Source organism: Phocoena phocoena, chromosome 8 (genome assembly GCF_963924675.1).
Source record: "Phocoena phocoena chromosome 8, mPhoPho1.1, whole genome shotgun sequence".
NCBI classification, from domain to species: domain Eukaryota; kingdom Metazoa; phylum Chordata; class Mammalia; order Artiodactyla; family Phocoenidae; genus Phocoena; species Phocoena phocoena.
In genome coordinates, this window is record NC_089226.1 from 66,446,901 (window position 1) to 66,459,201 (window position 12,301).

The 12,301-nt window shown below is 54.2% G+C and overlaps 1 protein-coding gene across 1 annotated transcript in view; it reads right to left on the reverse strand.

Annotated features, from left to right (window-relative positions):
• Positions 1-12,301, reverse strand: part of DKK3 (dickkopf WNT signaling pathway inhibitor 3) — a 48,005-nt gene continuing 35,704 nt past the window's right edge. Inside the window, exons 5-8 of the mRNA XM_065882266.1 lie at positions 5,001-5,093; positions 3,725-3,869; positions 2,416-2,572; positions 1-1,593 (exon numbers count right to left, since the gene is read on the reverse strand). Coding sequence (XP_065738338.1) covers positions 1,374-1,593; positions 2,416-2,572; positions 3,725-3,869; positions 5,001-5,093 — 615 coding nt within the window. The 3' untranslated portion in view covers positions 1-1,373. The remainder of the gene's footprint in view (positions 1,594-2,415; positions 2,573-3,724; positions 3,870-5,000; positions 5,094-12,301) is intronic.

A 12,301-nucleotide genomic window follows, 5' to 3' on the forward strand; every position in this document is an offset into this window, starting at 1 on the left:
TACAAAAGAGTAGTTTAAGTGATTTATGCTTGATTTCTAAATGCAACATGTGTTTATACATAATTTAAAACTTGAAGAAAGCATGCTTATACAATTGTGTGTGACTTTAACATTTAATAACTCTGAATACATGATAGAAACAGTCTATGACACTTGAAAATATCATTTATGGAACAGCATACAATTCAGTGCTCTTAGCTTGGATATTACAACCATATTTCACAAAGTCTTGCTTGGCTCGATTTTCTCCATGCAGTCAATATGGTCTTCAGTTGCTGGTAAGTGATTTTGCAAATTTCATTTATAATCCTGGCCCTAAGATTACCTAAGTACTGTTTCTGGCACATTAACTTACATATTATGCTCCGGTCATGTGTACCTTCAAAGTTACTGATATAACTGACTGCCACAGGGGATAGTGTCAATACCTCTGTCTCCACTGGAGTGATGGCCACCCACACTGGGGAGAACGCTGTTTTTCTAACAAACAGCAGAACTTTAATCTTACAGGGATGTGTGAACTAGTTTGACCTTAGTTCCAGGTGTGCCTCAAAAAAAAAATCTCATTCTTCTTCCTCGTAGCGGGTACTTTAGGTGGCACCGAGGCTGGTGGGGAGAGCACTGGGCTTGGAATCACACCTGGGTGACATCCTGCTCTGGTCTTCACTAGCTCTGTGACTTGGCAAAGCCACTTGACATCTCTGAGCCTCTGAGATCCTGGCAGACGGGGAGACCAATGCCCCCTTCACCAGGCTGTGGTGAGAGGACATGACACTGCTGCCCTGGCATAGAGGTAGGAGCTGAGTAACCCTGCTGAGAGGATTTAGGCAGGCAACGTGGAGTGAGAACGTTTCACCTGCAGCAGCTGAGGGCAGCACTTGCCTGTGCCCATGGGGAGAATGGCATGAAAGATTCACTTGTTGCATTTTCACAGGTTTACGTTTGCAAAGCAGGGCATTCTTCTCCACATGTTTGAGAGTCAACATTACCCCAAAACCCATCGTGGGGAAATTCTGCATTCTTTTCCATCCCCTCCCCTCCAACTATTCTCGAGGCAATGTCACACAAAACGAAACGTGCCGTCTGACAACCAGCAGAGGTGAAGCAGCCAATACTTTGGACCAGTTTAGCAGCCCTATTCTACCTTCAGCCTCCCACACCCCGGTCTTCCCCGACACCAGAATTGTGATGCATGGGGGAAGGGGTGGGTGCTGGGCAAGGGTGCAGCCCCTCATGTTGTTTTAAGCCAGAGGGGAAAATGTACTGGGAAGAGGCCACGGAAAAAAAGCCTGGTGAGCTCACACCTAGGGAAACAGCTGGGGAAATAAATTAACTACTTCTGTTGCATGTCTACCCACAGAACAGGCCTGGGTCTAAATCTCCTCTCCCTCTAGCAGCTCCGAAGCGGCCCCGAGCTCCCTGAGAGCCATTTCCACCGACAGACTCCTCTCCAGGTTCTCCAGCTCCCGGCGCACCTCCTCGATGAAGCCGCCGTCTTCATACTCATCAGGAACGTCTCTGGGCACCAGGTTCGCTCCGTCCTCATCGCGGCCCCCGACGAAGGTGGGCTTGCACACGTACACCAGGCTGTGGCTGTGGAGGGAGGGACGGAGGCGAGGCCCAGGCCCCCAAACTGAGGCCTCGCCCTCTGCACAAGCCCAGCTCACCTTCACGGCACCTCCTCTAACATCCTGCCTTAAAGCAGATGCTGAGGGAGGGTCACCTTTGGAGAATGTGCTCCAAGGTGAGCTCCCCCACATTGAGCCACAGGTCTGTCCTCCTGTCACAGACCCTCTCTGGCAGCCCTGAGGACTTGGCGGTCTGAGAGTTTACAGCCCCCTGCCCACCTGGGCCCCCAGGCAGCAGCAGCCCCTGCTGCACCTATGGGGAGCCCTGGGCCTTGTGGGCCAGGGCCAGGGTTCTGTCTGTTTCCCCAGCCACCCTGGATCCTGCTGGAAGACAAGGCAGAGCAGCGGCTGCTGAGTGAGATGCGCATGGAGAACTTAGCCTCTGAGCAGGCCTGGTGCTTCACATCTCTCCACGGCCTCTACTCTGCTGGCCACTCTCCCGGCTGCCCTCCTACCTCTGACTGCACCTTCTCAGTCTCCTCTGCTCTTTCATTGTGATGCGCCTGGGCTCCCTCCACACCCAGTCTTTTTTAACGTCATCTACTGAGGAGGCTTCAACCCTCACACAGATGAACCCAAATCTGTACCCCTGGCCACACCTCCTGAGCCCTAGTCCTATAGATCCGCTACTGGACCCTCCATCTGGAAGACCCAAGGACACCTCCAACTAAACCTACCTTAAATTAAATCCACATCTTCCCCCCACCCTGCTCCTGCCCCTGGGTCCCCACTGGGTGGCACCTCATTTGCTCTCAGCCCCCAACAGAAAGGGCAAGTGAGACCTCACCTATGAGGCTGGCAGAGGAGGCCACTGGCACATGGGCATCGGTCCAAAGCTCCATCAGGCTCCAGCTCCCAGGTGATGAGATCCAAAAGCCGGCTGGCAGGGTCGTGGCAGAGCTCACCCTCCACGGGCAGGGGTGTGCACACAGGAAACAACAGACCTGGAACCAGTTGAGGGTTACCCCTGTACCAGGCAGGCAGGCACCAAAGGAAGGAGCAGAGAAATGGGGTGCAGCCCCCCAGCTTCCACCCTGAACCCCAAAGTGGAGGTTGGGATTGAAGAGGTGGAATGGTAGGAAACCAGAATGATGGCATGGGCTCAGGAGGGAACAAGCTGGGAGGGCTGGAGCAGTTAGGGAGGACTGCCTGGAAGAGGTGGTCTTGTGCTGGGTTTTGAGGCCAGAGGTATGGTGAAATTAAGAGTAGAAAAAGGCACTGAAGTTTTTTTGGAGGGGCAGGAATTATTATTACAAAATATGTTTTCAAAGAAAAAAAATCTGGAAGGATATAGATAAGACCTTTGCTTATCTGTATCTTCCAGTTTTCCTACATTGAAAATGTATTATTTGTATAATTAAAAAATGAAAGTAACTATGTTTATATATATATGGGCTGGTGAGAAAGGCTGGGACAGCAAGATTCCCAGATGGGCCAAGGAGTAGAGAGAAAAGGAGGACAGGTAAGCTGGACCCGGCCGAGGTCTTGGAAGGCCAACTGAGGAGTGGAATTGAAGTGACAGGACAGGGGCAACCGCAGCTCCCAGAGGAATGATACCCAGGGAGCCATGTCCTTGAGGAAAATTGCTGGGGCAGCAGGTACCAGGTGGACTAGGGCTTGAGGGAGGGGTTAAGGGAGGGTTTCAGAAACACCCGTGGATAGGGAGAACACCTGAGCAGACCTCACCTGGGAAGGGCAGTGAGAATGGGAGATGGGAGTAGAAGGGGGCCACTCGCAGGAAAGCGGACCAGGGCCAGGTGCTACCCTGAGGCCTGGGGAATGGGTGGAGTGTGATGGGGAGGGGGTGCCCTCATCCCACCCATCTAGAGGTATTCCCCCCTCCTTGGGCTCATGCATCCTGAAGGAATTTAATTTCTAGGCATCACAGGAGGAAAAGAAAAAGAGTGAGACAGAGAGCTGGTCTTCAGCCCCGGGAAGAAGTTGCGGTGCTGGGACACATACCAATAAGCATCGGGGACCCTGCCTAGGAGGAGGTCCCTGAAAAGGTGTGGTTGGCATGGACGGGGCCCCAGGAGGCCCAGTGTGCTAGAGCTTGGGACAGGGCTTGTCCTGCCCCCAGAGGGGAGCCCACCCACCTCTCTGGAAGGCACAGCACAGCCCCGGCTGGCAGTCCCTCTGGTTGTCACAGATGGTCCCGTTGCCGCCTTTGGTGGCCGTTCCGGTGCAGTGACCCCAGACACACAGCTGGTCTCCACAACACTCGCTGTCCCGGGTGCAGAGCTGCAGCAGGGAGGGAAAACACAGGCGGCTCACGGACCTGAGGGAGCCCAGCCTGTCCCTGCCCCCAATCCAGAAGCCTGGAGACAGTGCAGGTCGGCTACCCCACATCCTCCTACTATAGACAGGAGGAAACCGAGCTCCTTGGTCTGGGGGTGTCTTAGGGAAGTCAAGGGGGTGGAGATGGGAGCTGGGCAGGAAACATGACACCTGGGGGAGTCCTACGCAGCTTGAGATTTTATAAAGGATGGTTGCATCTTTTCGGTTCCCCCCCAGACTTGGCTTTGCCTCCTTTTCATTAGGTCCCTAATTAACGGTCAGGAAGGAAGATGGCTTATGGCCCACAGACGCAGGCAGCGGCGTGAATCTGATCAGCTGATTAAATTAAGGCCCAAGCCTGGACAGCCACATGGACAGGAGGGCACTGGGTGCCTCGGGCCTGGGGTCGCACATGTGGAGTGGTGGCACCGAGCAGGCCAGGAGCTGCCTAACCACAGGTGGGGCCAGGCAGGGCGGCAAGAAGCCCTCTATTTTCCAAACTTGTTATCGTGCTGTGTTATTGCCTTAATAATGAAAAGGACCAGAAAAGCCCATATATGGCTTTGGCTAAAACATCTGTTGGGCAGAGGGAGTGTCACTCTTCCCCGGCTTCCCGCTTCTCTGTGGAACCTCCATCTGGAACATGCTCTGGCTTCTTCCTGGGCCTCCTTCTGCCCTCTATGAGCAGACTGGAAAAAAGATCTGGGGCGTGGGTTGCCCCTTCCCTGCCCAAGGGCTGCCGTGGTGTTGCCAGCTACATCTACTGGGATGGTTTTCCCCAGGGAAGGGGCAGGGTGGGGCCGCCTCTGTCCTCCCTCCGCATCTCTCGCATCTATGAGGCAGGCACTGGGGCCAGAAGCCACTGGGCGGGTAGGGTGACAGCAGGTCTGCAGATGGCTTCTGATCACCCCAGGAGTCAGCCCCACTGGGCACCATGGACTGGCTGTTCCAAGCGTGGACACGGTGGGGCCCCACAGGAGGCTTCCAGGAAGCCCAGCTGAGAACCGGGGGCCACTGGCCCTCTCCCCCAGGTCCCCTTTTCTGGGCCCCCATGGCCCTGGCGCTGCAGCTCTGGGGGCCTCTGGGCACACTCACTGTCTGCTGGTCCCGGCACGGCTGGCAGGAGTACTCGAAGCTGGAAAACTGGCAGTACCTGCCAGGCCCACAGTCCTCATCAATGATGCACTCCTGGGAGGGAGGGGAGGGGAGGAGAGGAGAGGGGAGGGGAGGAGGGAGCAGCTTCATCAGTGAAAGGCAGATCAGCTGACCCGCGATGCCCTGGAAGGGCCAAGCCCCACTTTATCCCGCAGTCTTAGCCCACAGGAATGGCCTCCAGACTCCTCTTACACCCAGGCAGCCCGCCTGGCTCTCTCACTTCAGCATCCACTCCCTCCAGGCTGGCGGGGGCCCTCACCCACCCTGCACGCCCGGGTTTCTGCCCTGCAGGATGCCACACCCAGTGCACACAATCGAGCCTGCAGTGCAGCCCTCCTCCTCACACACCCGGGATTGGAGCACAGAGACTCAGAGCCATTCTTCAAGGAGGAGCAGATGGATTTAATAAGAAGAGCTAATGAGTTCCAGGCCCAGGTGGCTGCACAGGAAGGGCTGGGGTCCAGGCCCAGTAGGGCCCTGCTGACAGTGAAGGAAAAGTGCTGCGGAGGCTGTGCAGCTGGGGGGCTGTTGGGGGGCCTCCTGGGGGTCCTGGTCTGGGGTCCAGGGCTGCCTGGCAAAGGCAGCTGCCAGCTTTGAAACCCGAGGAGGGTGCAGCTGGCACTCAGCCCTCCAGCCCAGGTGCCTTCTCATGGCTGCCAGCCCTGCTCGGCCGGACAAATGGAGGAGAAAGGGAGAGAAGGGATCTGTCCACCCCAAGGTCCAGAAGAGGGAGGCCACTGCGGCCCGGCCACGGTCACCCGTCACTGGCAGGAGCAGGGCTGCTTTAGCTCCGGGCCTGCTGTCAGGCTCCGGCCTGGGAACTGGCAGCTTCAGAGGGAGAGTAGGGCAGCAGAGGCGAGAGGCATAAGATCCACCACTGACAACCCGTCATGGTGCCAGCCCCGGCAGGCTCAACGTCCCCTGTCTACCTCGTGGCTTCCCCAGCAAGCAGCAGGGAGGGATTACTTTCCCCATGCTATCAACCTGGGAACTGAGGCTCAGAGAGGCCAAGGGGGCCCCCCAAGATAGAACAGCTATTCAGGGTAGGGGGACCCTCTCCACCACCAGCCCTTGGCTGAGGGGGCCTAGGGCTCCAGATGTGGCCGTCAGGGACCCACGGATGAGAAACTCTCCTGAGGCAGGTGTTCTGGGGCCCCAGCAAACCTTATGGAAGGGTCTGGGGGAGGGAGGGACCTACCTCCCTGCTCTGACCTGGGCATGCTCCATGCTGAAAGCAAGTGTGGAGCCGGACCCAGAAAGGCCTGGATGGGCAAGCCCTGGCCTAAGTGGCCTGGGCTGGTCCCTACCTCTGCTCTGTGAGCTGAGACACCAGTGCTAATGGGTGGACAGGAGACTGTGAACGGGGTCTTCTAGGGACCCCCAGGGCCAGAGCATGTGTGTAGGCCTGGGGGTCAGCAGGGAGGCTCCGGCCAGGTAGCCTAGGGAATGAAGCGTTGTCCCTGGGAAGTGACAGGTGTCCCCAGGCCAACACTGCAGGCCTAAGAAGATGGGTATTTGGTTCAGGGCAGCTGCAGGCTTGGCCTCTGCATAGGACTGTTGCAACTCCCGCCCAGCACTGACCCCCAGCCTGGCATACGTCAGAGCATGCGGTCATGCTCTGTTCACCAAGCAAGGCTCACCCAGCCAGGAAGACCGTCAGTCCCACTGGACACCATCTTCCCACAGCCCCTCTGAGCGATGACGGGGAGGAGGCCAACCTGGAGACGTGGTACCAGTCACCCCCGTGTGCCAGGCTCTGTGCTCACCAGGGGCTCCAGAAGGGACATGGGCTGACACCCAGAACAAGTGAAAAGTAATTTAAGTCTCTACTGTAACCTCTCAAAAAGTGCCCAAGGGTAACCAAGCAGGACCCAATGGGGCCTTCCTGGGACAGACCCTCACCCCCACCCCATGTCCTCCGCCTGCCTCTTGTTTGTAGAAAAACTTTAACCTCCTAGGCCTTCCCTGAGTTCTGAAGAAAAAATTTAATCAGAGAAGTGAGAAAATGCAGAACCAAAGGAAAACAGTCAAGCAAGACAAAACAGTGATAGTTTAGCCATTAAATATGTCCTTGAGCCGTTTTGCAGTTACTGAAACCCCCAGCAGGTGGAAGAAGTTAACTCTATGCTGATCACAAGCCCACGGACCCCAGGCAGTTGGAACCAGAAGACTGAGGATGTTGACTCCCAGTTACCTTCCCACCCATCAGAAGAATGTCCGCAAGCTCATCAGCACATGTGCAACTCTCTCCCTCAACCTGTCTTTAAAAACCCTTCCCTGAAAGCCATCGGGGAGTTGGGATCTTCTGAGCTTTACGCCTTGCTTGGCCTTGCAACAAACGCTGCACTTCCCTCACCACAACCCAGCATCAGCAGGTCGGCTTTACTAGATGCAGGCAAGTGGACCCAAGTTTGATTCAGTAACAAAAGGAGAGCACACTGCCCACCACCCTGCAAGATGACCTAAAATGGCTCTTCTCTGTGTCTCCCCAGCGTCCCACGCATCTCGGCCCACGAACCCCCTCCCACGGCTCTGCCCGAAGTTTCCATCACCACGGCAGTGCAGCAGCTCAGCAAGTAGGGTCTGCCCTCCCAAAAGGAATCGATGTTGTCCCTGTTCCCAACCCAGCAACCCTAAAAGGTCGGCTGTTTTTTACTGGTGAGAAAACTGAGTCTCAGAGGGGCGGAAGGGCCGCCCAAATCAGGGGCTGAGCTGGGGGCAGGGCACTCAGTCTGTGTGACCCCAGAGTCCATAATAGCCTGAGAAGCCGACAGGTTTATAAGTAAAGCACTCAGCCACCGCGCCTTCCTCGACACAGACTCAACTCAGCCAGTTAAGCCAGAAGCGTCCTGATATTTCTTCCAAAACAGAATAGCAAGAGCATGGGGTGGTGGGGGCAGGAGGGAGGGAGAAGTAGATAGAGGGCCCACAGGTATCAAGGCCCTTCTCTGAACCCAGCCACATTTTGAAGCATTGGGATGCAAACATGAATAGGAGAAGGCCTTTGCCCTCAAAGAATTTATCATTCAATTAAAAAAAAAAAATGCAACCCAGCAGAAAAGAGAGAAGGGTATGAAGAGACAACTTACAGCCAGTGAAACTGCTTTGTCTCTTCACGCAGAAAAGATTTTCGAGGGGCTTCCCTGGTGGTGCAGTGGTTGAGAGTCTGCCTGGCAATGCATGGGACACGGGTTCGAGCCCTGGTCTGGGAGGATCCCAAAGGCCGCAGAGCAACTGGGCCCGTGAGCCACAACTACTGAGCCCGCGCGTCTGGAGCTTGTGCTCCGCAACGAGAGAGGCCGTGATGGTGAGAGGCCCCCGCTCGCCACAACTAGAGAAAGCCCTCACACAGAAACGAAGACCCAACACAGCCAAAAAAGTTCGATTTCACCAATAATCAAGAAAATGCAACTTAACAGAGCTGGATACCATGTTTTCACTTAGAACAGAAACAAGAAGTTTGATACTATCTGCAGTAGGCCTACTCCCTACTCCCCCCCCACTCCAATGTCCACACCCTCATCCCTGGAAGCTATGGACATGTCATGTTACATGGCAAGGGGACATTAAAGTCACAGGTGGAATTAAGGGTGTTCATCAGCTGACCTGACATAAGGAAAGAAGCCTGGATTATCCAGGTGCACCCAGTGCAATGGTAAAGGGCTCTGCACATGCCAAGGAGCGGCAGGGTCAGTGTCAGAGCAATGCCACATGCAAAGACCCTCATCCCCAGTTATCCAGACCTAACTGGCTTTGACTATGGAAGGGCCATGGGCCAAGGATCAGTATTTCTCCTAGATCTTCCAGAAGGAGCACAGCCCTGCCAATACTTTGATTTCAGTCCAGTGAGACTCCTGTTGGACTTCTGATTTATGGAAATGTACGATAATAAATTCCTGTTTTTAAACCACTAAATATATGGTAAGCTGTTACAGCAGCAATAAGAAACTAATACATTGCATAATATCCCATGTTGGTAGGGATTCGAGAAACTGAGCATTGCCAGATGGCAGTTAGGGGGTAATTAAAATTGAAGTAGATGTTCTTTGCAGGCAACTCATCGGCATCTATCAAAAATGTAAATGCACAGATCCTTTGACCCAGCAATTCCCCTTCCAGGGGGCTCTCCTCAGAAACGCTCATCCATACGTGCAAATATCCAAGTACAGGGATGTTTAAGGCTATACAGCAGTATAATATTTATAATCCAGAAATAATGGAAATGCCCAATAAGAGGGGACTGATTAAATTATTGTACAATCATTTCGTGGGAAAATGGCACCAGGCAGACATTAAAAAGAATGAGGTAGTTCTTTGCACTGTGATGTTTACAATCCATCAGTAAGTAAAACAAGCAAGTGAAAGAAGCATGTAATCTCACTCCTGTAGAGCAGAATAACAATACGTGTGACACGCGCCTGGACCCGGCACAGCGCCTGGCATGTGGGGGCACCTGATACCGCTTAGTGGATGAAACCACTTGTATATTACTGGAGCAAACAGGCTAACAAGATGCTGACCGTTAGCATTGATCTGGGAACCAAAGCAAGAAAATATGCACATTCCATTAACTTGGCTTCTCATTCCCCAAGAATCCTGTAGACTTGGAATTTTTACTACATACTTCCCTTTCCAGATCTTTAATTTAAAAGATATGAGCTCTAGGGGCAGGGGTGGACTTCCCTGGTGGTCCAGGGGCTAAGAGCCTGCACTCCCAGTGCAGGGGGCCCGGGTTCGATCCCTGGTCGGGGAACTAGATCCCACACGCTGCAGCTAAGAGTTCGCATGCCACAACTAAAGATCCCGCAATGAAGATCCCACATGCCGCAACTAAGACCCGGGGCAGCCAAATAAATTAAATTAAAAAAAAAAAAGATATGAGCTAAGAGCCCCTGCTGTTCACAATTCTCCATCAAGCAAAGAACAGGTTCATCCTCAGGAATATCTTCCTTTCCCTAAACTGACTCCTACGCAGAACAAAGCATTCCCTACAAAGTCACAGTGAAGCAATTTTTTTCTAGGTATGGAAAAATTTTTGGCATGGAACCTTGCCAAACACTTTTGAAAAATCCAGATACACTAAAGCAATGGTTTCCTTTGCAGACATATTTCTGCTACCTGCCAGGGACTCTGGCAGGTTAGTTCAGCATGACTGACCCCCAAGAAAGCTCGGTGCTTCTTTGTTAACGGTCTGCCAGCTCGCTTACTGTGGATGTGCATTCCCAGCAGCTAGAAATGCTAGAGATGCTCTTTGAGAATTGTGATCATACTGGAAACCTTGGAACTTCAAAGTGTAAAGAACCCCTAGAGGCCAAAGAGCAGAAACTGAATTCTGGTTTTGCCACTTCACAGCTGTGACCTATCTCACCGGGCTGTGAGAATGCCAAAAAATTTTTTAAAAAGAAAGAAAAAAAAATGAAGGGCTCATGTGAGCACCGCAGAGCAGATGGGATGAGGTGCTGGGGTGAGATGACAAGCTGAGCCTACACCAGCTGCCCACGGTGTTCTGGCACCAGGCCCAGGCAGGCCGGGTCACTGCTGCCGCCACTCAGCACCAGTTCTCCTGAATCCCCCCAACGCGGGCCTTAGTACCCACACTTCCCAGATGTGGAAACTGAGATTAAAGGTGAAGGATCTGTCCAGAGTCACCCAGCCCAGACGTGGTGTTGCGAGTCCAAGCCAGTGGGTCTGACCCTAAAGACAGGATCCTTCCATCTCCCCTCCTGGGAGGATCACCTCTCTCCCTTCAGCGCCAACCAGTCTCCTGTGCCTCAGTCCCAGCTTAGCAGAACCCGCCTGGGACAAGGCCCCAGGCCCCACACATCCCCAGAGACTCAGGGCCAAGGCCACGGCCCGTGGGCATCTGGGGCTCAAAGCTGGGTCACTTAGAACCAGCTTCTTCGGAGGCTCCCCCGGTCCCGGCCACTCGCTGTCTGTCCCCACCCCTCCCTCCCATCCTGGTGGGGAAGGCTGACAAACAGCCTAGAGGCCTGCTGTCAGGACCGCAGCAATTCGGTGGGGGGGGTGGGGAGAGGTTTTGTTGTTCCGAGGACGGAGCTATGTTTAGAAGGCGCTCTGCACAGCACTCTGCTCAGAGGCCGGCGGGGAGGCAGGACCGGCAGGGAACACGCTGGAGATCTGGCAGGATGCTAGGCCGGGAAATGGCCCTGGCACTTCAACACTACCATGAAATACTGGAAAATGGCAAAGGAGCCATTCTGCGTCTTTGATTTTCCATTTCAGAGTTTATCGGGGGAGGCAAAGGAAGGGGGAGAAAACAGCACAGGAACCCCGCGAGGCTTTCCTCGGCTTCTGTGTGGCGAGCGGCGGAGGGAGCTCAGCTTCTCTGTGGCCCTCCTGCTGCCACACTTCGCTTCTCACACTGGCCGGGACATGTTGTCCATGGTCCCTGGGAATCCAGACATTCTTATATCGAGAGGCCTAAAGGAGGAGGCCACCAGGGGGGCCCCTGCCAGGGCTGAGGCTTTCCACAGGCTCCTCTCAAGCCCATCTTCAGGGGAACCAGCCAGGGCACATGAAATGAAGGCCCAGGGGACCTCCACCAGCTGAAACTCGCTGGCCCTTGGAGCTACACCCCCTGCAGCAGGGAAGGTTCAGAGAGCACCTGCTGTGTGCCAGCACCTGCTCGGGCTTCCATGGCACTCTCTATCCTCACAGCGCCGTGAGGTCACTTCACATCCCTCAGCACGTGGCCGGCGCAGAGTTGCCATTCAGTTAAAAATACATAGATGAACCAAAGACGGATCTCCACTTTGCAGATAAGTAAACTGAGGCTCAGAACCCAAGCTCATCGATGGAGTTGGAAACACTAAGATGTAAATCCAAGTCCATCAGACCCCCACGCTGAGGCTCACTGACCTTCCACCACACCCTGTTGCCTCTGAATACCCAGGTACAGGTTGAATTATGCTCCCCCCAAATTCATATTTTGAAGCCCTGATTCCCAGTACCTGTGAATGAAAAATGTTGCCTGCCATATCAGTAAACAAAGGATGTTGCAGCCATCAAGCCATCACATTATAGCTGCCCCGAACCATGAGCCCTGAGGGAACTCAGGATGGAGACAAACCAAAGGGGCTGCCCACTGCCAAGCCCTCAGCCACTGCAGTCACCCCCAACTGTGTACCCCGGGGGAATTCAGAATGGAGAAAAGCAGGGTACTGGCCCCAGACAGCTGAAGTGCACATCAAAGGAATGATTTCAGTGAGCCCAGACTCTTG